The sequence below is a fragment of the Sorex araneus genome, chromosome 2 (assembly GCF_027595985.1).
Source record: "Sorex araneus isolate mSorAra2 chromosome 2, mSorAra2.pri, whole genome shotgun sequence".
Taxonomy (NCBI): Eukaryota; Metazoa; Chordata; class Mammalia; order Eulipotyphla; family Soricidae; genus Sorex; species Sorex araneus.
In genome coordinates, this window is record NC_073303.1 from 57094655 (window position 1) to 57117483 (window position 22829).

The window sequence follows — 22829 nt, forward strand, 5'->3', positions numbered from 1 at the left end:
GAGTTCCGAGTCCCTCCAGCTGCCCCTTTCTCCGGTCCTTTATCCCGACAGCTCACAAGGGCTCTGCCGGAAAAGTGAGACCAAGCTGCCCCCCTCATCCCCCTAGGGGGGCGCATTCTTTCCATCTCCCTCCCCCCCACCCCCATGCACCTGGTGAAAAAAATAAAATAAAATAAAGGAAGCCACTTGCCAGAGCTGGGGGGGCGTGCACGGCGGCTCGCGTTGCAGAGGGGCGCGGGGCACGTGACTCAAGTAACGGATCCCGCGCCCTCCCCGCGGGGCGCTGACGTCACGGAAAAGCCCTGGCGCGGCCCGCGGGACGCTATAAACGGGCGGCGGCGGGCGCGCGGGGCAGGGCGCAGCGGCACCGACGGCGGCCGGACACCCATCCGACACCCACCCGACACCCACCCGACACCCCGGCCAGGTGAGCGGGGCGCGCGGGCAGGGTCGCCCCGACTCGGGGAGCGTCGGGGGCCGGGGTGGGCGTTCCCGGCGCGCGCAACTTTCCAAGAGGCGCGCGGAGCCCCGGCCGGCACGCGCCGCTCTGCGCCCCGGAGCTCGGGGGTCAGGGATGGGTGTCCAGGGGTCCGGGGGGCCTTTCTCAGCAGCCCGGGGCCCCGGCCCGGTGCCCAGAGGGCTTCCGCTGCCAGTCCTGGCCGCTGGCCCCCGGGTACCCGGAGAGCATCCCGGGGATGCCGGGTGTGCAGTGTGGGTGCAGGCGGCGCTGAACGTGCGCTCCCGGCCCCCAGGGCGGCACTTGCTGAGTGCAGTGACCCGCGTCCACTTGGTCCCGGTGGCCCGGCAGGACAGACGTCCCCGGGGGTGCAGGGGCAGGTGTGCCTGAGTCGCGCAGCACCCCGTTGGGGGTGACCTGTGTGTCGCCTTCTGTTGGCTTCGGGAGACATCTGGCTCGAGTGGAACCCGCATCTCCGAGTGGACGTGGGCCGGTCCAGGTGGCACGTTCTCTTGGCCCAGGTGGAAGGGGTCCGGCGGGGACCCACTCACTTCCCTGCCAAAAGGAGGAGGCGCGGGGCTGGGGAATTGTCCACGTGGTATTATCTTCTCCTTGGGCAAAAGGGGACCCCGCGGGGGTGTCAGCCTCAAACGGAAATTCTCCACCCACCCACCCACCCCACCACCCCAAATAATAGCGTTCCCGGGCGGTCGGAGCGCCCCAAGGCAACTTGACTAAACATGGAAGTCCCACTAAGTGCCAGTCCAGCGCCGCGGGGGAGTGATGTCATTGCCACGTGAGGCCCCAGCGCCGCGGGCTGCCGGTGCGGTCCCGAGCCAAGTTTAGATAAGACCCGCTCGGAGGCCAGCTGGGCCCCCGGCTCCGCGGACTTGTTGCTTTTGAAACCGTCTCTGGGGGGCTGTGGGTTCCTCTGGCAGCCCCCGTGCCAGGGGAGGCATCCCAGGGCCTTTGTCCTGAGGATGGAGGGAGCCTGTGGACAGTGGGGGATGATGCAGGTACCTCCTTCAGCGTCCTCTGCAGATGGCAGGCTGCTGGGGCAGTTGCTACAGTGTGTGTGTGTGTGTGTGTGTGTGTGTGTGTGTGTGTGTGTGTGTGTGTGTGTGCACGTTCCCATATAAAAGCAACTTGGGGGCTGTCTCACTGCTGTTCTTTTTTTCTGGCTGAGGGGGTTTGGACCTCTCTTGAGGTACCCCGGGGTCTTACTCCTGGCGCAGTGCTCTGCCCTTCCTCCTGGTGAGGCTGGAGGGCAGTTCTCGGGCTTGAGTTAGGGTCAGCGGGTGCAAGGTGACTCCCGGCTCCCGGCTGCCCTGCCTCTCTGCTCGGGCGGCTTGGGTGTCACCCCCTCTGAGCAAGCATTCCCGGGCTCGCTCTGGCTGACCCCCGCCCGGGCCGCTTCTCTCTCTCCAGGACCCGGCGATGACGCTGAACAACGTGCCCCTGCGCCAGGGCCCCGTGGGCCTGCAGCCCCAGCAGCAGCGCTGGAGCATCCCCGCTGACCCCCGGCACCTGGTGCTCCAGAAGGAGCCGCACCCCCCGAGCCGGCGCAGCCGTCCCCCGGCCGCCCCCGACGAGCACTGCCGCCGGAGCTGGTCCTCTGACTCCACGGACTCGGTCATCTCATCCGAGTCGGGGAGCGCCTACTACCGGGTGGTGCTCATAGGCGAGCAGGGCGTGGGCAAGTCCACGCTGGCCAACATCTTCGCGGGCGTGCACGACAGCATGGACAGCGACTGCGAGGTGCTGGGAGGTGAGTGGGGGCCGGCCCAGGGCGGGGGTGGGGGGCAGGGGTGCGGCGGGTGGGGACCCGCAGAGTGTTCTGGGCGCCAGCCTCGGGGGCGGAGTCTCTGCAGGAGAGACGGACCATGCTCAGGGCGGGAACCTGAGCCACTAAGGGGCTTCCCGCAGTGCCAGCTCTCGAGGACCTCGGGGAGGTGGGTCTCAAAAGCCCCCTTCTGTCAGGGCTGGAGCTAGGGCACAGCAGTGCCCGGCACACCGCCAGCCCAGGTTCCAGCCCTGCCAGGAGGGATCGGGGCGCAGAGCCCGCAACCCCGAGCATCGCCGGAGAGTCACCCCCCAAACCGTAAAAGTGAAAACTAAATAAAGCCACCCACACCCCAGGTCAGCGTTAGGCTGCCCTTGCAGGCGCTCCTTGCGACATCCCTGCCCTCGTGGTTGTTCTGAAAACCAGAGTCCTTCGGAAAATGACTGGGACGAGTAAACACGCCGATGTTGGCACTGCAGTTGGTGTTAATGAGGCCCGGCCAAGTGTGAGCCGAGAGGGTACAGGCTGGAATCAGTGTGTTAATTTTTGTTTCCACTGATCCGAGAGTCCCTTGAGGGTATAAAATTAGTTCAAAATCTGTATCTCAAATAGTATACTATATATATATATATTTAAGTTTGAAGTATAATAGTGATAATAAATGTACTTGTATGATCTTAAGGTTTTCATGACAGTTTTTCCCCCAAAACACACAGTCTTATTTAAAGTGTTTTTTTTTTTTTTTGCGTTTTTTGGGTTCACACCCGGCAATGCTCAGGGGCTACTCCTGGCCCTGCACTCAGGAATTACTCCTGGTGGTGCTCAGGGGACCATATGGGATGCCGGGGATAGAACCCAGGTTGGCTGCATGCAAGGCAAATGCCCTCCCTGCTGTTTTATTTAAAGTTTTCATAGATTGATTTAAGTCTTGCCTACTTCCAACACTTCTTGGAGAATGGAGATACAGTCTGAAAAAGGGCATCTGTTCCTAAGCAAATGTGAACCGTGCCACTCTCTTCTAGGAAGTGACATGGGGATGCTGAGAGTTAATGGTAGTCACTTAGCACCTCTCGGCCCTGGCTTCTGCCCGGGCTCACTGCGTGGCTGCTTACCTAAGTGGCCGGGGCTGGTCCGACTCATCCCTGAGTCACTGGGCTCCAGCAGGAAGGTGGCTGTGGTGACTCAATGCTGCCCCCACACCTGGGCTTCTGGATTCTCCACCCGCTTGTCTGCCTCTGCCTCTTTGAGATAAGGCTTACTCCTGGTGCCCCTCCAATGTCAGGGAGTTCTCTGCTTCGGGGGCCACTTCCGGCACTGAGCTATAAATGATGACTCATGGATGTATCATCAGTTTCTCTTCTTCTGAAGGGAGAAATGAGGCCAGTGTGGTGTCATCGACTCTTTGTAGCGACTGGGAGAAGAGAGGGAGGAACCAGCATTTGGAATGGGTATTTATGATGCAAGAGGCACTTTTTACAGTGCTTTTTTATTTTTTAATTTAATTTCATTTCTGTTTGGGGGCCAGACCTGATGGTGCTCAGGGCTTAGTGCTGGCAGGGGACCATATGGGATGCTGAGGGTTGAACCAACTTGGCTGCTTGCAACATGAGCTCACTCAGCCCGCTGCACTGTCTCTCTGGCCCCTCAGTGCCTCTTTATTTGTTGCCATTTGGTAATAAATTGCTGTGATTTTATTGTTACACTGAGTGGTTTCTGCCATCACTAGTGAGGCACCTGGGAACAGAACTCTAGATTTTATTTTTATTTTTATTTTATTTTATTTTATTTTTTTGCTTTTTGGGTCACACCCAGTGATGCTCAGGGGTTACTCCTGGCTTTGCACTCAGGAATTCTCCTGGCAGTGCTTGGGGGACCATATGGGATGCCGGGGATCGAACCCAGGTCAGCCGCGTGCAAGGCAAATGCCCTACCCGCTGTGCTATCGCTCCGGCCCCTAGATTTTATTTTTAATTTCACAATTTTTAAAAATCACCCTCCCATTAATGGGGAACCTGCAGTGCAGAGGATTGAGCCCACCCTCCTGTGTGCAAACCATTTGGGCTCTCCCCCTTGAACTTTCTATCTACCTATCACCCTTTTGGGGGCTTGGTGGGCCACACCCAGCAGTGCTCAGCGCTTACTTTTGGCTCTGTACTCAGGGATCACTCCTGGTAGGGTTCAGAGGACCCTATGGGGATCCAGGGTTGGAACCAAGATTGGCTGTATGCAATGTACAAGGCTAGTGCTCTGCCCACTGTACCATCTCTGTGGCCCCCATCAACGTATTTTTTAAAGTCTATTATCCATTAATTTTTTTTTCAGTCCTTCCCTTTAAAAACACAACAGAAAACAAAACCTCTCCACTGAGTTTTTCTTATGTCTACCCCCAAAGTTCTTTTTGTTTGTTTGGTTTTGAGCCATGCCCTCTGGTGCTAGGAGTGACTCCTGGCTCGGTGCTCAGGGGACCATGTAATGCTGGGAATTTTACGTGGACCTCCTAAATCAAAGCATGTGCTCCAACCCTTTGCATTCTCTTTCTCACTCATCTCAAGCCTTTTAGCATTCCTTCTTAAATTATTCATTAATTTTACCGTGCACTGAGTTTTAGCCACCTCAAGGGCACATGGACATCACCGTATACCCCAGAGTTTGGTAATAGTCCAAGGTTAAGTATTAACATTTGGACTAAAAAAATAGGAACTGCAGGGTATGGGTTTGGCTTAAGCACATTTGGGTGTGAATCCTGAATGTGCAAACAACCAGCTTTTTTACCTGGGAAAGTAATTTAATTTCATAAAGGCTTACGAAATCTTCAACTATAAAAGAAGGGCATCTATATGAAAATTGCTGAGTTTTAAATAAACCTCAGCAAATTACAAATGGAAAATACTTGGTACGTTGCCCGGGCACAACGCTGCGAGTCACCCCTAAGCATTGTGGGTAACTCTCTTCCCTTCCCCAAAATGCAGGTGATCACCTCGACCATGGGGTATAGTCCTGATCGCGACACTGTTGTGTGACTGGGCTGAGCTGCTGTCACAGCCATCCTGCCGAATATTGGGAGTAGCCCAGAGGTCCCCAGTCACTGTCAGGGGAGGACCCCCCGGTATGTTCGTTTGAGTGGAGTGATAATCTACCTACAGGGTAGATATAGAGTGGTGAGAACAAATCCTGCTTGGAATTTGGGAGGGCAGGCTTCTATATTTGGGAAACCTCTTTGTGTAATGGGGTTGGAGGCAGAAGGAGATCACAGAGTTTTAACAAGAAGCTTCTGGAGGATCCACTGCATGTATCTGAATAACTTAATTCCGCCATCTAGGTTCGCATCCCTGTTCTATAGCTAACTTCGGAAATCGTGTGTTGGCTTTATGTTTTTCAGAGGAAGGGTTTTCTAAGATGTGCTCTTCCATTGTTTTTTTTCCAGGCTTGACCATAGGAAAGAAATACTTACACAATATTCTTTCATTTGTCCCGAGACAGAGGGGTGGTGACACAGTGATAGCACAATAATCATGACTCTTTGTACGCGGCCAGTGGCATTTGATCCTCCATTCCTGAACTGTCACTGAAATCGTTTGATCATAGTATATGATCGAACCACATCATGGATTTTTTTTTTTGTTTGCTTTTTGGGTCACACCCGGCGATGCACAGGGGTTATTCCTGGCTCATGCACTCAGGAATCACTCCTGGTGGTGCTCAGGGGACCATATGGGATGCTGGGAATCGAACCCGGGTCGACCGTGTGCAAGGCAAACGCCCTACCCACTGTGCTATCGCTCCAGCCCCCCACATCATGGATTTTGTGAGGCACGAAGGGAGTGTGCAGAAGGTCACAGGCACCAGCGGTGTTCAGCGGAGATCATACATAGGCCAACCGGAAATCAAAATAGAATATGAGAAGTGGGTTGAACATGCTACTGTGAAAGATCAGGAAAGATTCATGGAAGAGGTTGATCTCGGAGCTGGACCCTAAGGACAGCTGGGATGGGAGGCCTGAGATGGGTAAGAAGGGGGTGCTGTCCTCAGGAGCAAGGGTGACACAACTGCATTGCCGCCGGGCTGCGGTTTCCATCCCAGCTCTGACACCAGCTCAGCTGGGTGCTCTTGATCAAAATTCCTGAGCATCCTGAGCTTCCTGATGAGTAAAATAAAACATACTTTGGAGGACATTAGAGAATTAAAGCAGATAGCACATTAAGCATGAAGGGCAGTGCTTGGCACATGGTTATTTTGAGCTGGTACTGATCTTCTGTTTCCCTTCCCTGGGTTTAGCTTCCAAAACTGGCCCTTTCGTTGCCTGTGGTCCTTTCCACCCATACTGCCTGCGGCCAGGGCACAGGCCCAGATGTAGAGGAGGCAGAAGCCTCTAGAAGGGAGGAAGTTTTGTTTTGGTATTTTGGGGGGTTCACACCCAGCGATGCACAGGGGTTACTCCTGGCTCATACACTCAGAAATTACTCCTGGTGGTGCTCCAGGGACCATATGGGATGCTGGCAATCAAACCCAGGTCAGCCACGTGCAAGGCAAATGCCCTACCTGCTGTGCTATCGCTCCAGCCCCAAGAAGGAAGGAAGTATTTTTTTTTAAGTTTTTATTTATTTATTTGCTTTTTGGGTTACACCCAGCAATGCACAGGGATTACTCCTGGCTCTGCACTCAGGAATTACCCCTGGTGGTGCTCAGGGGACCATATGGGATGCTGGGAATAGAATCCGGGTCAGCCGCATGCAAGGCAAATGCCCTGCCCGCTGTCCTATTGCTCCAGCGCTGAAGGAAGGAAGTTTTAATAAGTAAATAAAGCAGGAGTTTTTTCCAGGGATTCTCAGGATCCATTTCATTCTGCAAATTGAGAGCAGTAGAAAATGATTTGGAGAAAGGATGCAGGAGCCTCTGAACTTTTGGGGATGGTGTATGAAAGAATTCCTTTGCAGGTTCCACCAATGCTAAAGCCAGGAAAGTGGGCTCCGGGCACTGCGGGGGTCCTGTGAGGAATGTCAGTCCCGGGGAAATGGCGAGTGACCATCATCATCTAATGTAACCCTTCCCACCCCATCAGGGGACTGTCTTCCATGCCATAGGAGTAAAGCCCCTCTCCTCACCTCACCTCACACATTTGGAATACATCATGTGTCTTCTGTCTGAACCCCTGGAGATTCAAGTGAGTCCCTTGTAGCTGCTTTTGGGTGGCAGGTGAGGGCTGAGAGCAGATCATTGTTTTCGTGAGTTTTAGAGAAGAGAAATAGTCTGAGGCAGGCAGCCCTCCCTCCATCTGTGTGGCTGGCTGTGATGATGCCCATGGCTGTATAAAGGTGCCTGCTCGGTTCTAAGATTCTTACTCTCCAGTAGACCACAAGTGCAGCCTGCCGTGCTACCTTTCAGGTATACTGTGGTCAGAAGAAGCATTTCCTCCAAGGAAACACTTACCACTGGTTACAGAATGGGGTATCCCCCAGAAAATGTCTGTCATTGATTACCAAATGGGGTATCCCCCCAAGGAAATGCTTATCATTGATTACAGAATGGGGTATCCCCCAGGAAATGTCTGTCATTGATTACAAAATGGGATATCCCCCAAGGAAAAGCTTACACATTGTCCTTCCTGTCCCTTACTTGATGCTACTTCCTAGGTGAAGAAGCACTAAGCCAGCGGCATTGCCCTCCCTGTGGCAGAATGAGAAGCACTCCAGTTACCCCGTAGTACTGGGGGTACTGTGGGGTACATTTCAAACCTGGAAATCTGGCATGGACAGGAAGCCCCTGCGTTTCCCATCTGGAGACGCGATGAAGACAGCCGACACTTCTTGGTTTCTGCTTTGTGCCCAGGCCTGGCCAAGACAACTGCCACACAGCCCAAAGGCTGGGGTGCTCTTATCATTTGGCAGGTGAAAAAACTACGCCCCAAAGATCTTCAGTAAATGACCCCGAGGCACACTGTTTGCAAGGGATGGAACCCCCATTCAGGTTTTGCTGTGCTTACAGCTTCAGTGATATTAGTATCATTCCTTCATTTGAGAAGTACTCACTGAGCATGCCCGGGTGCTGGAGGGGACAGCAGGAAACTGAAGGGATTGAAATTTCAGCTTTACCAGGAGACAATAAGGAACAGGCAAGAATAAAATAAATAGGATTATTGCGTTGCATTTAGATGACAATCATAACAATGAAGTAAAATAACACATGAAGCGAAGTATTTTAGGAGGGAGGGGTTGCCATTTAAAACGGATGACGGGGAGTGAGTGCCCCTCTCAGGAGATAAGGAATCAGCTATGGAGATCTCTAGGGGAAGCGACTCCAGGAGCAAAAAACGGCACAAGACACGATCATCGTTATTACGAAAATCATCTCTTTCAAATAATAAAGTTGAAAGCAGGAAGCGTCATTGAGAAACAGGGAAAGTCTGACAACCCCATCTCGCCACGTCCTCCGTCCCTGGGTAGTGCCATCCCCAGAGTGTACTGGCCGAGGTGCTGCGGCCTTCACCGCAGGCCAGAACACTTCTGAGTGTCACCTTCACTGACACTCAGCCCTATCAGAGGCTGGGAGGCGAGATTCCGTGACTGAGTAGCGTAAGGCTATGAGTGCCTCTGTGTACTCGGGATGGAAAAACAGGTTTGTTTATTCCAAGAGAACTCTGTGTGTGTGTGTGTGTGTGTGTTGTTGTTGTTGTTGTTGTTTAAGGAAGAAAACTTTAGTCAAACAGGGATAGTCTCAAGAATTTTTTCTGTTTCTCACCGGAGATTTTTCTGAGCTCATAAGTCCCGAAGTTGCCCCTAGCTGTTCAGTAATCGCACCACTGAAAATTGCCCAGGAAAGGCTTGTGCTTTACTGGGCAGTTGGTTTAATTTTTTCTCAAGGCCCTTCCCCTGAGCCTAAATCAGAACTGTAACGTCCGTTTATCCTCATCAATAGGTTTCCTGTGTAAAAGGTCCTAGAATGATGAAAATAAATGCATTTTAAGTGGCAAAGTGATCCACATTTTGAAGTGGCATTCTGAGGGCTCAGAGCAGTAGTAGCACAGGCAGACGTTCGCCTTGCATGGAGCACAGAGCCAGGAGTGAATTCCGGGTACTCCCAGGGTTTGCGTTTCCCAAAATGAAACAAACAAACAAGCAAAAAGTGGCATTCTACTTAGTACTTATGGGGAGAACGTTGTTGAAGGTGATGAAAAGATTGTTCTTTCTCGTTGTGGACTGATGAATTTTTATTTTTATAAATTAATTGCTTCTCTAATCTTCAGTTTTTTTAGCATAAAAAAATTTTTCAGCAAGACCTTCCTAAGTGAGTGGTCTCTGACTCACACCACTATTGTTCTTTTCCTTCTAGAAGACACGTATGAGCGGACACTGATTGTTGATGGCGAAAGTGCGACAATTATCCTCCTGGACATGTGGGAGAATAAGGTACGAGGGGCCTGAGCTCTTGTTTTTCTAGGTGCTCGATGAGGTGGGCCCATAGCTGGTGCTCGAGCGGGCACGAGTAACATCTCCATTGTGAGACTTGTTATTACTGTTTTTAGCATATTGAATATGCCACGGGGAGCTTGCCAGGCTCTGCTGTGTGGGCGGGAAACTCTCCGTAGCTTGCTGGGCTCTCCGCGAGGGATGGAGGAGTGGAACCCAGGCCGGCCGCATGCAAGGCAAACGTCCTATCCGGTGTGCTATCGCTCCAGTCTGTATTCTTCGTTAAAAGCATTTCCATCTGAGCACCATCGTTGCAGAATGAGCTCTCTGATATGTATGACTTGGAGATATACAGCAAAATACACAACAGAGGGCCAAAGGCGGTGCAATAGGAGAAATGACCCCCACAGCTGAGTCTGTGTGTGTGTCTGGGCAGGGGAGGGCGGGAGGAAGGGGTGTTGGGATCTTGCATGGAGGGGGATACTCTGGGTAATGGAATTCTGTAGTGGGAAACCATCATTAACAGTATTGCAAATCGCAGTCCATTCAAAAGAAGTTTTTTAGAAAGGCAGTTTTTTCTTCTGAAGTGTGAAACTGCTTTCAAGCGTAGGTCATTCACAAGTGAGCTCTGTCAGAGTGCCTTTAATTTTAATTTTAAAAAAATACAAAAATGTACATTTGTTTTAGGGAAAGAGCCAGAAGTATGGATGATAATTTTAAATGGCATAAGAGCGTGTTATATGAAGTGGACACTCAATACTCGGCTTCATTTATTTTCCAAAAATTTGGGGCATCTGAGTTTTTATGCTAGACATTTTGCATGTTGAAACAAAAGAATTCTTAATTTCACCACTTGGGGAAGGCTAATTTGAGTTTTTTAGGAAGTCAGAAACGGCTCTTTTTTTTTTTTTTGTAGACAGAGATATGAAATCGGATAGAATATGGTAATCACATGATTCCAGCCTTTTTTTTTTTAAAGGAAATCAGAAAAGGCTCTTTTCTTTTCTTTTTGCTTTTTGGGTCACACCTGGTGATGCTCAGGGGTTACTCCTGGCTCTGCACTCAGGAATCACTCCTGGCCGTGCTTGGGGGACCATATGGGATGCTGAGGATCGAACCCGTGTCGGCCGCATGCAAGGCAAACGCTCTACCAATATCAGGCCAGCCCTGAAAAGGCTCTCTGTTTCTGTAGCAGAGCTATGCAATCGTATAGCACCCGGGAATCACAGGATTCCAGCCGTCTCAGCGGGTCGTGCGTTTGTCCACGTCCGTGCCAGTGAAGGTAGTTTTGGAGACACATGTTGCCGCGGTGCAGACGGACGCCTAGTGTGCCCGATCAGCCTGAACTCATGAACCTTCTCATGTTTCCAGGGGGAGAACGAGTGGCTCCAAGAGCACTGCATGCAGGTGGGCGACGCCTACCTGATCGTCTACTCCATCACGGACCGGGCGAGTTTCGAGAAGGCGTCAGAGCTGCGGATCCAGCTCCGCAGGGCACGGCAGACGGAGGACATCCCCATCATCCTGGTGGGCAACAAGAGCGACCTGGTGCGGCGCCGGGAGGTGTCTGTCTCAGGTGAGAGGCGCTGCCCGGTCCCACCGCACGGGGCCTCTTATGCGCATGCTCAGACTCCTCCTGGGCTTTGCTGCCTCCTCCTGCCAGAGACAGATCAGTGGGCTGAGTGCAAGCTTTGCCCTCAGGAAACAGGGTTTGATCCCCAGCACCTCATGGGCCCTTGAGAACAGATATCTGGAGCAGGCCCTAGAGCTGGCAGCATCCCCCCTCCACCCCACCCCTAGCTTTCTTGGCAGCCCCCCAGCCTTCTTTCTCCTTGTTCTTCATTTTCTCCAGGGAAGACAGGAGTTTCCTTAGGCGCGGATGCTAATTGTTCCTCCAACCGAGGGACGTTAGGAGAGTTGTATTTGTTTATTTATTTATTTTTGTTCTTTTTGCTTCGCTTTGTTTCGCTGGGGAGGGTGCACCCAGAAATGCTCAGGGGTTACTCCTGGCTCTGCATGCAGAAATTGTTCCTAGCATTGCGTGGGGCACTATATGGGATGCTGGGGATTCGAACCCCCAACTGGCAATGTGCAAGGTAAGCAACTCTCCCCGCCCTGCTGTTGCTCTGGTTGCTCTGGCCCCCTTGTGAGAGTTTGGTTCAGAGTAAGAGTTTAACTCTGGCCATCCGGTTCCTATGGACTCTTGAAGCTCTGTCCTTCAGGATTTATGTCCCTTTTGCTTCATAAATTTCAGCCAAGGCTTCAGTTTGATGGTGTCACATATTCTTTCATGCTTAGTTCAAATAATTCCTCTCCGCTGGGTGGGCACACAAGTCCCTCGAGTCCTCGTGACTTTATTGGCCTAATGTCGTTCTGGTCCTTGGTACAATGGTAACGTGAAATACTATGCCTCAGGCCCAGTGCAGGAGAGAAACCCCCCAAGTACTTCATGAAGGACCATGGCTAGTTTGGGATTGTTTTACTCTTATAAAATTATTGCCTATAGTAATAATGATTACTTTTTTTTATCACCTTACTCTTTTATTGGGAAGTGGCTTTCCAAAGTAGATCTGGGGACAGAGCAATATTGCAGTAGAATTCTTGTAACATTGTAATATTATTTGTGATGTAATTACAAACATAATTATATTGTAATGTAATATTAATATAGTAATCTATTGTAATATTATAATGTTACAGTAGAATTCTTGCCTTGCATGTGGCCAATCTGGGTTTGATCCCGAGGTCCTCATATGGTCCCCAAGTTTATCCAGAAGTGATCCCTGAGTGCAGAGCCGTAAACTCTGAGCACATGTGCTCCCACAACCAGTCAGCCAGCCAGACAGCTCACCTACCAAGCAAAGTAGGTCTTAGGATCATTCTATAATAATCATTTTTATTTGAAGCCAAACCCTGGACTCATGGTCATTGAATACAACAGAACATTTGAAGTAGAAATTGTTTAGAATAGTTTATCTCCTTTGCTATGATTCCATTCTATTTATGAAAACTTCAATTAAAAAGCACGTCTATTTATTTACATAAATACTCATTTGCTCGTATATGTGTGTGATATGTGGATATAGCCATATCCAGGAATTCTACTTTTGGTACTCTGAGCTGTGTCCTTGGTGTGCCATGCAGTACCAGGGAACCAGGCATAGAATTGGGGTCAGCCTCTTGCAAGGCCAAGTTTCTTCTTTTCCTCTGTACTACCTCTCTGGCCTAATTTTTTTTTCCTACAGAGGAAACCTACTATATATAGTAGGATTCTTATTTTTAATTTAGGAAATCTAGTCAAGAGAAAGATTTAAAAAGATGAGCTTGAGGACTGCAAAGATGGCCCAGCAGCTTGAGGGCTGGTTCTGTGTGCAGGAGACCAGGGCTTGATCCCTAATACTCTGAGGCTTCCCAGCACTGTCAGGAGCACAGAGCCAGGAGAAGCTCCTTGAGCACTGCTGGGTGGAGTCTGAATACAAAAATAGATTCATGTGTATTTGAAAGAGATGCAGCTTTGATTCAGTCTTACCACTTTCAGTGTACTTGAACCTGCTCATAACTGCAGACTGGCACGTGTCCTGGGTACTGGTCTGCGGGCCCCAAGTCAGAACCAGGGCTGTAGGCGAGTGCTTTTACCCTTCCTACACTGACACCTTCGGCCTGTTGAATTCCTTCTGACTTCTTTTAAAAGAAGTCTACTCTTTTTTAAAACACCCTACTCTGTTTCCTTCTCTCTCAAGGGAGATACTGTATTTTTCAACTTTGCTGTGAACATTAAAAATGCTTCTATTTTGAACATTATATATACCCCAGTTCCTGGCACACAGCCAATACCCTCAAGTCTGTGGCCTTTGCTCTTATAATTAAGACGACTATATTGATGAAGTTTGACCTCCACAAAGTCAGTTGGTTGTGGTGGTAGGATCTAAGAGAATCTTCCCATGAGCCTTTTGAGTCACACCCAGTGATGCTCAGGGGCTACTCCTGGCTCTGCATTCGGGAATTACAGTTACTCCTGGTGGTGCTCAGGTGGACCCTATGGGATGCTGGGGATCGAACCCAGGCCAGCTGCATGTAAGGCAACCGCCCTCTCCGCTGTGCTGTCACTCCAGCTCCCTCCCAAGAGCCTTTGCTTCTGTTTGTGCCTGGGGAAGACAAGTATCCCGTATAGCCAATGAATCCACGACATACTTCAGAGTGACCTTGAGAGGGGCCAGCTCCATAGCACAGTAGGCAGGGAGGGCCCTTGCATTGCATGCAGCCCACCCGGGTTCGATCCCTGACATCCCATACGGTTCCCCCCTGAACATCACCAGGAGTCATTCCCGCGCTGAGGGCCGGGAGGAAGCCTGGAACATCGCCAGGTCCCCTCCCCTGAGAAGAGTGAGGGGAGGCGTTCGTGTGTCCCCCGACTCACTCCCCTCCTTCTCCCCCTACCAGAAGGCAGGGCGTGCGCTGTGGTGTTCGACTGCAAGTTCATCGAGACGTCAGCGGCCGTGCAGCACAACGTGAAGGAGCTGTTCGACGGCATCGTGCGGCAGGTGCGGCTGCGGAGGGACAGCAAGGAGAAGAACGAGCGGCGGCTGGCCTACCAGAAGAGGCGCGAGAGCATCCCCAGGAAGGCCCGGCGCTTCTGGGGCAAGATCGTGGCCAAGAACAACAAGAACATGGCCTTCAAGCTCAAGTCCAAGTCCTGCCACGACCTCTCCGTGCTCTAGGCGCGCGCTCAGCCCGCGTCTCTGGAGGGACACGCCGACGACGGCCTGGGGGCCGCTGATCTATATTAGATTGTACCCTTCCATCCCGTGGGATGCGGGCTCCCGGTGGCCCCTGGGAGCCCGGAGGGCAGCCTCACGGGCAGCGCCCCGCGCGGGGCGTGGAGCATCTTGGGGAAGTTATTTATCTACAGGAAAAGGCCTGACTTGGCGACCTGAACTCGAGACTCAGTCGAGGTGGCGTCAGGCGTTCAGAGATGCTTCCTCCCTCCCTCCTGTGAACAGGCGAGGACCAGAACGTGACGTCCTTCAAACCTTGCCCAGTGTTCTGACCTGTGAATTTGTGGCCGATGGTCAATGAGCAGATATCGGAAGCTGTCCGAACCTTTCGTTCCATGGAGTGAGAACGTCTTCCCCTATCCCTTAGACTCATGGAACTAGGATAGGAAATGGGCTCATCATAATCATGACGACTGTTGCTCCATAAAGCTGTGAAAAAAAAAAAAACCCACGATGGACCTTGCTGGAAACTAAAGCTTAGCAAACTGCTTTGTTCAGTGATGTTGAGGACCCAGAGACTTGCTAAAGGGGGAACTGATTCATGCACCGCCCGTAGGTTCCAAACATTTATTTCAGTTCAATCCCACTTTGCCAAGCCACCTAGTCTGCTTTATTATTTTTTACGTCATAGGGCCATCATAAAAATATTTTTTAAGTCTGTATGATAACTTGGAGTACAAAATGTCAAGTTTTTAAGTACAATTACATGTTTGAATTTTTATATAAGACTCAACATGAATACGTCGAGTATCTGCACACTTGTGTACCACTGCTCTGCTCTATTTATTATTTTGCAAAATAATAACCATTTTAACATTTGATAAAACATATTTATGAACATATTTCTTAAGAAAGTCCATTTTACTACCATTTTCTATCTTTTCAGAATATGCAAGTTTTTACCTATATATCTTACAATAAAATCTTTGTGAAAAAGGGCATTTTTTAAAAAAATTGTATTGAATCACTGTGAGATAGTTACAAGCTTTCATGTTTGGGTTGCAATCACACAATGATCAGACACCCATCCCTCCAGAAAAAGGGCACTCTTAAATATCATTTTTCCCCAGAGAAGGTAATGAATTTTGTCTCGATAAACCTTTCATTGTATCATTCTCAAGCAACACATATATGATTTTATTTTCTCTTTACATTAGCAGAAACCCAGTTGCGATCTGTCTTAGAGTGCTTCTGATGTGTCTTCTTTGGACCCATTCATTCAGTCATGTAAGATTATTTTTGGCTCATACAGTTGAGAACTCTTTGGAGTCAACAAAATGTTAGTTACAGCAGCTCTCTTACTTCTGTTTTGTTTTGTTTTGTTAGTTTGGGGGCCACAGCTGGTGTTGCTCAGGGGTTATTCCTAGATCTGGACTCAGGGGTTACTTTTGGTAGACCTTGGGGACCATCAGGGATGCGGGGATAGAGCCTATCTCTTGCTTTTGTCAGGTAAATCCCCAAGAGAACTTCGTTCCCGGAAGGCTCATGGTCTTAAACTCGACTAGATCTTTGGAGGAAATGGTAAAAGGTTAAGAGAAGTTTTCAGCTTCCTGTCTGGTGTGGCGGTTCTTGAACCCAGTTCTCTCTGACATGGATACAGTTTGATCTTACCAATAGGACGCCTGTCCCCTGGCTTGTGTTGCACTTTTGCTGGCATGGAACTTGCTGGGGCTCCCCCCTTCCATCTTGCCTGACCCTGTTACTGTAGACCCTTTCTCTCCTCCCTTTATTTGGGGCTGAGAGTGCATTTCTGCCAAGCTGGGCTCCAGCAGTGCTGGGAGATACCAGCCACCCCCCCCACCCCCCTCTCTTAGTCAGGAGCGGCAGCGTTCCAGCCATCCTCCCCATCTCTCACCACTGTCATCACTGTCATCCTGTTGCTCATCGATTTGCTGGAGCGGGCACCAGTAACATCTCCATTGTGAGACTTGTTGTTACTGTTTTTGGCATTTTGAATTTGCCACGGGTAGCTTGCCAGGCTCTGCCGTGCTGGCGGGATACTCTCGGTAGCTTGCCAGGCTCTCCGAGAGGGGCAGAGGAATCAAACCTGGGTCAGCCTCATGCAAGGCAAACACCCTACCCGCTGTGCTATGGCTATCGCTCCAGCCCCCCATCTCTCACGCATAAACAAATTATATTGATTTACTATTGTTTTGCAATACTCTAAGATATTGAGAGTATACCTTCACACCTCAGTAAATGATAAACTTTACCCCTTCCTATTTTTCTGAGCTAGTAATCACACACACACATACATACACACACACACACACACACACACACAATCAGAGACCTTGGTTGATTACTTAAAAGCCACATAGTTTTGTAAGTTGTCTCTGCTCTGCTTTGTCTGTTTGCTTGCTTGTCCCCTTTCCCCTCCCTCCTTGAGAGTGAAGGTCCCCATCTCTGTGTACCTCAAGTCTCTGAAACGCTCAAGGAAACAGTCCAGGGAAGCAATCAGAGTCAAGATCCCGGCTGCCCTGGCCTGGGGTGCGGCTGGCTGTGCATATTTGACATCGGTGTGTCTGGAGTAGGTTCAACTGTTAAGCTATCACTCTTCACCGCACAGTGAGCTTGAAAATAAGGATATCCCACTTTTAATATGAAAATGAAAAATAAATCTTTTTTTTTTTTCTGTGAAAGCCCAACCTTTGAATGTGTTTCCACTAAGTTCCCCTGTGAGGACATGAAGAAGAAATGGACACTGGCATTCACGTTTGTCTTTTCAGTGACTATCAAGAGGCTGCAGCCCTGAGAGGCAGGAGTGGACCCCACCAGGCCCTTCCCCAGGAACTACTTTCTACAGGCCATGTGTGTGGGGGGGGGCGGGGGCAGGGAGGGGGCTTTTACTGTATGTTGTGCTATTTTAGGTTTTATGTGGTATTTGGGATGATTGGGTGGGTTATTTTTGAGGTTTGGGAATGCTAAAAATTTTCCATGTAAATTAATGGTAATTGCTTCTTTGCTTTAAAAAGGCTTTTCTTCTTACAAAAGGTTTCACTTCCCTTGGGGCTCCTGGGGAGATGCTTTTTGTGAGATTAACTTCTTTGAATCTGACACACCTGAACAGGCCCAGTTTTCTTTATTATTATAAAGAAATTAGAAGGGGAACCATAATTTCTTTCCTCTTTTTGGGGATGGGGGCATCCCTCAGTGATGCTTAGGGGTCACTCCTGGCTCTGCACTCAGGACTTACTCCTGGCAGTGCTTGGGTGACCCTGTGGGATGAGGACTGAGTCAGCTGCAAGCAAGACAAACACCCACCCGTTGTACTATGGCTCCAGCCCTTCTTTACTTTTTATTTTTTTTTAATCCCACTCCTCTGTTTTATGCAATGTCTCGTGAATGAGAGCTTTCCAAATGCCTCTTCTCCAGCTGGGTTGCTCCTCCCAACCCCAGTGGCCCTGTGTGGGAGAGTGAAAGGATATTTTGCAGCCACCAAGTTCAGGGCAATGAGGACCTTGTTCAAGTTTGGTCAGAAGTGAAGTGTCTTTGCCAGGACTGGGGCCCAGATGTGACGCAAAGTCATTTGTATATTTCAGTATCCAAAACAATTTTAAATAAACATGGCTTAAAAAAATTTCTGTATCCCACCAGACACCACGCACACACCCATATACCACAACTCCCACCGCCCTCTACACACACTGCACAAACACTACATGTACACATACAGCAAACACTGCATACATATATATTCCACATTCCTTTCCACACATCGAACGTTCAACATACACTTATAGCGGACACACATTTCACACACACACACACACACACACACACACACACACACTTTACACGTGCTTCACATATACTATTCCCTGGGCTTACAGATTCTACATTTTTCTTCAGCAAGTGTTTTAGGTATTTTGGACTTTCCTAGGCAAATGAACATCAGTTTCCTAAGCTTAAGGGAATATTCTGGATTGTCACAATGAACTCGCTGCCCAGGAGCTAGCTTTGGACAATGTGGACGGCCTCCCAGTCTGAGAGTTGTTTCGTTTATGTTCTGTTTTGTTCTCCTGTTGGTCAGTAGCCGCTCTGGAGTTAGTCAGACACATGGCTCAGAAAAATGTCCTTATCCCTGCTGCTTCTGTTTTCCCAGCCAGCAGACAATAATCTCTACTTCTTGGGGCTGCAGCGAGGTTTATGTGAAATCTGCAGAAGCATATTATCACCCATAGACGCTGGATAACCTTGACCCCAGAGCAGCAACCAAGACGCATGCCATCTTCATACATTGCTGGGGTCCTCGACATTGTCAGGACACAGGGTGACTAAGACGCTGTCCTTGTCTCCTCTGAGTCCTAGAACCATTTGCCTTGAAGAGTTAAAAAAAGGCGGCACTGAATATAGGAATAAATTGAAAAAATTTGTGAAGGATTGTGTCTGGCAGGGCCAGGATTCGCCGTCGCTAGATAATATTCAAATAAAGGAGAATTTATTATTAAAATAAATTGAGTTTCCTGTGGAAAAATAAATAGGGCTATTTAAAAATTCTATCTGGGGAAGTGAAAGTAAGGTTAGTATTTAAACGTCCCACATTGTTTGCTTATTAATACACACAAACTATTCCAAACAGGGGAAGAGGTAGATGGCTATGAATTCATCAGCTAAGTTTGTGTAGTTCCTGCCTGACCAAGGCGCTGTGGGGAAGTAGGCGGTTTGGCCTTTCAGAAGCATGTGTCAGATACAGTTAACTGATCAGGGTGATATTCGTGGGCAGTGAGTATGCTAGTGACTGTCGACACTGCACAAAACCCTACCTAGAACGTAATCTAGAAGATACGGAGGACCGTAAAGACACGAAAAGTAAGACCACTGAACTTGGGAGAAAGAATTCATAGCTTTGGAGCTGAAGCAATAGCACAGCAGGGAGGGCATTTGCCTTACATGCGGCCGACCTGGGTTTGATTCCCAGCATCCCACATGGTCCCCCTCGCACCACCAGGAGTAATTCCTGAGTGCAGAGCCAGGAGTAACCTCTGTGCATTGCTGGGTGTGACCCAAAAAAGAAAAAACAAAGAATTCATAGCTTATCTGTGTGTCACTTGGAGAAAGTGATAGCTGATCTTCACGACGACTCAAGGCTTCGACAGGCAGGTTTGGCTGAAGGAGAGGAAAAGGGAGAAGCTAGTGATGCTGGGCGGGGGTGGTCCCTGGTGGCTTGTGGGAATGGGAAGGAGAGAAGTGGCAGCCTCAAGAAGCCCAGGAAACGTCTGGGGAAATCAAGGCTGCGACCTCTGCTCCTTGCAGGAAAGGAAAGTTAGTCCTAGACCTTACCCAGGCCTTTGGGACCCTGCCTTTCCCACACAGAAAAGAATTTCAGGAGGAGACAAGCAGTGAAGTACCACAGATTTTATCTAGATGTTTGGAGTGGAGTGATAGCACAGCAGGTAGGGCATTTGCCTTGCACGCAGCCGACCTGTGTTCGATTCCTCTGTCCCTCTGGGAGCACCTGGCAAGCTACCGAGAGTATCCCACCCGCACGACAGAGCCTGGAGAGCCACCTGTGGTGTATTCGATATGCCAAAAACAGTAGCAACAAGTCTCACAATGGAGACATTACTGGTGCCCGCTTGAGCAAATCGATGAACAACGGGACAGTGCTACAGTGCATTGAGGGAAAGGAGTTGCGGGGGGGGGGAGAGAGAGACAGAGAGACAGAGACAGAGAGATACAGAGACAAAGAGAGAGAAGGAGAAAGAGGGAGAGACAGACTGACAGAGACAGAGAGAGACAGAAGGGGAGAGAGAGAGAGGGAGAGAGAGAGAGAGGCTCTTAAGAGAGAACATAGGCTTCTCCAGAGTGCAGAGGGAGCCCCAGTTCACATCCCAGATCAGACAGGAAGGTGTGAAAGTCCCCATCTCGAGAGGAGAGATGCAGGTGACACGTGTGCTCAGGCACCACATGTGCTTGGTGGCAACACAGGGCCATGGCAGCACACGGGCTGCGGCAGCACATGTGTGTGCTGCCTTTGTTCAAGTTGGCTGTTCGAGGGTTTCTCCCCAGCTGCCCCGTGTGGCTGTCTACCTACGTGCAAGTCTGTTGAGAGGGCGATTGCCAACGGGTCCAGTTGGGAGTAGTTGATGGTCTTTGATACTCCTTGGTTCCTGCCGGGTCTTCTCTGAGAGGGTACCCAGCCTCTCTGGGTCTGTGCTGGCACCAGGTGAAGGTCCTATCAGGCCTTAGTTCCTGTGTCCACAAGGTGGGTCTTCTAGCAACCTTAGTGTAATGGGTTTTATCACTGCTCAAGACTCATTGCCACGGGGCCTGTCTCTAGCTACTGGCCCATCTGCTCCATTAGCCTGTGTAAGGAAAATCGCAAGTGCACGGGCCGAGGGACAGGAAGATAAACAATCTGTCCAGGAAAATGATCGAAGCCCAATGTGCTCAGTAGCTTTTGGGGAGGTGATAAAGTGAAAAAAAAAATCAGATGTATAAAACTTGGGGTTGGACAGAAGTAGTTTCAAATTTCTACAGCTGGAAACTGTGATGAATTCTCTTCCCCTCAAATGCATGTCTACCTCAAAATGTGACCTCATTTGGAAATGACGTCTTTGGAGATATAGTTAAAAATCACTGCCTGTATCACTGTCATCCTGTTGCTCATCGATTTGCTTGAGCAGGCACCAGTAACATCTCCATTGTGAGACTTGTTACTCTTTTTTGACATATCAAATATCGAATACGGCAGAGCCTGGCAAGCTACTCGTGGCATATTCGATATCCGATAGTTAAAAATATTGAGATAAAATCATCCTGGGTTTAGGGTGGGCCCTAAATTCAGGGAGTGACACCTTAAGAAAAAGGAGATCTGGGCTGCAATGATAGTCCAGCGGGCAGAGCGCTTGCCCTGCACGAGGGGCACTGGACTTCCCTTCCTGGCACCCTGGATGGTCCCCCAGACCTGCCAGGAGTCAGGAGTAAGCCCTGCTATGGCCCCAAAACAAAACCAAAAAAGGAGATCTGAAAGGCACACAGGAAGAAGTGCACGTAACAGTGATGACGATAAAGGCAGGGGTGTGCTGGGACCCCCAAGTGATGGGCAATAAGGAAGAATTCCCCTTGACATCTTCTGAGGATGCATCATGATTTTACATGTTTAGCCTCTGGAGCTGCTGCAAAATAAAACAAAAATCTGCGAAGTGGACTTTCCCAAAGAAGTTTTCCCGAAGAAACTTTCATGTTTGAGATTCAGCTGTATAATGGTGAACACCCATCCGTACACCAGTACACATTTTCCACCACCAATGTCCCCAGTATTCCCCCCCATCCCAGTCCTCACCCTGCCTGCCTCTATGGCAGACAATTTCTCCCATACTCTCTCTCTCTACTTTTGGGCATTATGTTTTGCTCAGATTTCCCCACCACTCTTCGAGCCTATCTGCTAGGAGCAGACGCTAGATAATTTATTTTCCATTGCTCATTTTGAATACATGGCCAACCTGGGTTCAATTCCTCTGCCCCTCTTGGAGAGCCTGGCAAGCTACTGAGAGTATGCCGCCCTCACGGCAGAGCCTGGCAAGCTACCTGTGGCATGTTTGATATGCCAAAAACAGTAACAGCAAGTCTCACCATGGAGACATTACTGGTGCCCGCTCCAGCAAATCGTTGAGCAATGGGATGACAGTGACAGTGACAGTGACAGCCTCTGGAGCTGTTGCAAAATAAATTCTCCTTATTTGAAGACACCAAGCCCAGGATGATACCCACACCCCCAGGAAAGGAAATGGAATACTTTGGGGCATGCAGGGCAAGCCATTAAGATGAGGGTTTCTTAAACATTTTTACTCATGAACCCCTTTTTGCCCTTGAAATGGTTAATTAAGCCATGGAGATGGGTATAAAAATAGGTATCCAATCAAACATGTACTGATGACAAATCATAAAGAAATGTATTTTTTCCCCATTAAATAAAAGTTTTTATTTTTGTAAAGAATCTTAAACATGGGGGCTGGAGTGATAGCACAGCGGGTAGGGCATTTGCCTTGCACGCCGGCTGACCCGGGTTCGATTCCCAGCATCCCATATGGTCCCCCGAGCACCGGCAGGAGTAATTCCTGAGTGCGCGAGCCAGGAGTGACCCCTGTGCATGGCCGGGTATGACCCAAAAAGAAAAAAAAAATCTTAAACACAAAAGTTTTGCGTCCCAGGGCATGTTTGGAGTAAGCAGGGTGCCGTGATGACGCTCAAGGTCCCCCAGAAGGCCTCGCTAGCCTGTTCCTGCGGCCCTTTCAATGGCCTGAACGGGTGGGCTGGCTCAGGGCGGGCGGGGCGGGCTGGGAGACAGGCTGTGGCAGCAGGAGAGGGAAGGGGATATGGTGCCTGCCTCGTCCCGTCCCCTGCTCCCGGTACCCTCCCCCCCACTGATCCAGCCCCACCCACTCCTGGGGTAGGACAGCGGCAGG

At 49.8% G+C, this 22829-nt stretch overlaps 1 protein-coding gene across 2 annotated transcripts; it reads left to right on the plus strand.

The window, feature by feature from the left end:
* The first annotated feature begins 292 nt into the window (after nucleotides 1-292).
* On the plus strand, nucleotides 293-15347 carry GEM (GTP binding protein overexpressed in skeletal muscle). 2 transcript variants are annotated; one of them, XM_055127792.1, is made up of 5 exons: nucleotides 293-427; nucleotides 1886-2225; nucleotides 9567-9643; nucleotides 11015-11219; nucleotides 14084-15347. In XM_055127792.1, exons 2-5 carry the CDS (start codon nucleotides 1895-1897, stop codon nucleotides 14359-14361), a joined length of 891 nt encoding a protein of 296 aa, XP_054983767.1. In that variant the 5' UTR covers nucleotides 293-427; nucleotides 1886-1894; the 3' UTR covers nucleotides 14362-15347. The 2 variants fall into 2 exon arrangements, with proteins under 2 accessions (XP_054983767.1, XP_004602404.2); XM_004602347.3 differs by lacking the exon at nucleotides 293-427 and adding an exon at nucleotides 1351-1473.
* The last annotated feature ends 7482 nt before the right edge of the window (nucleotides 15348-22829 follow it).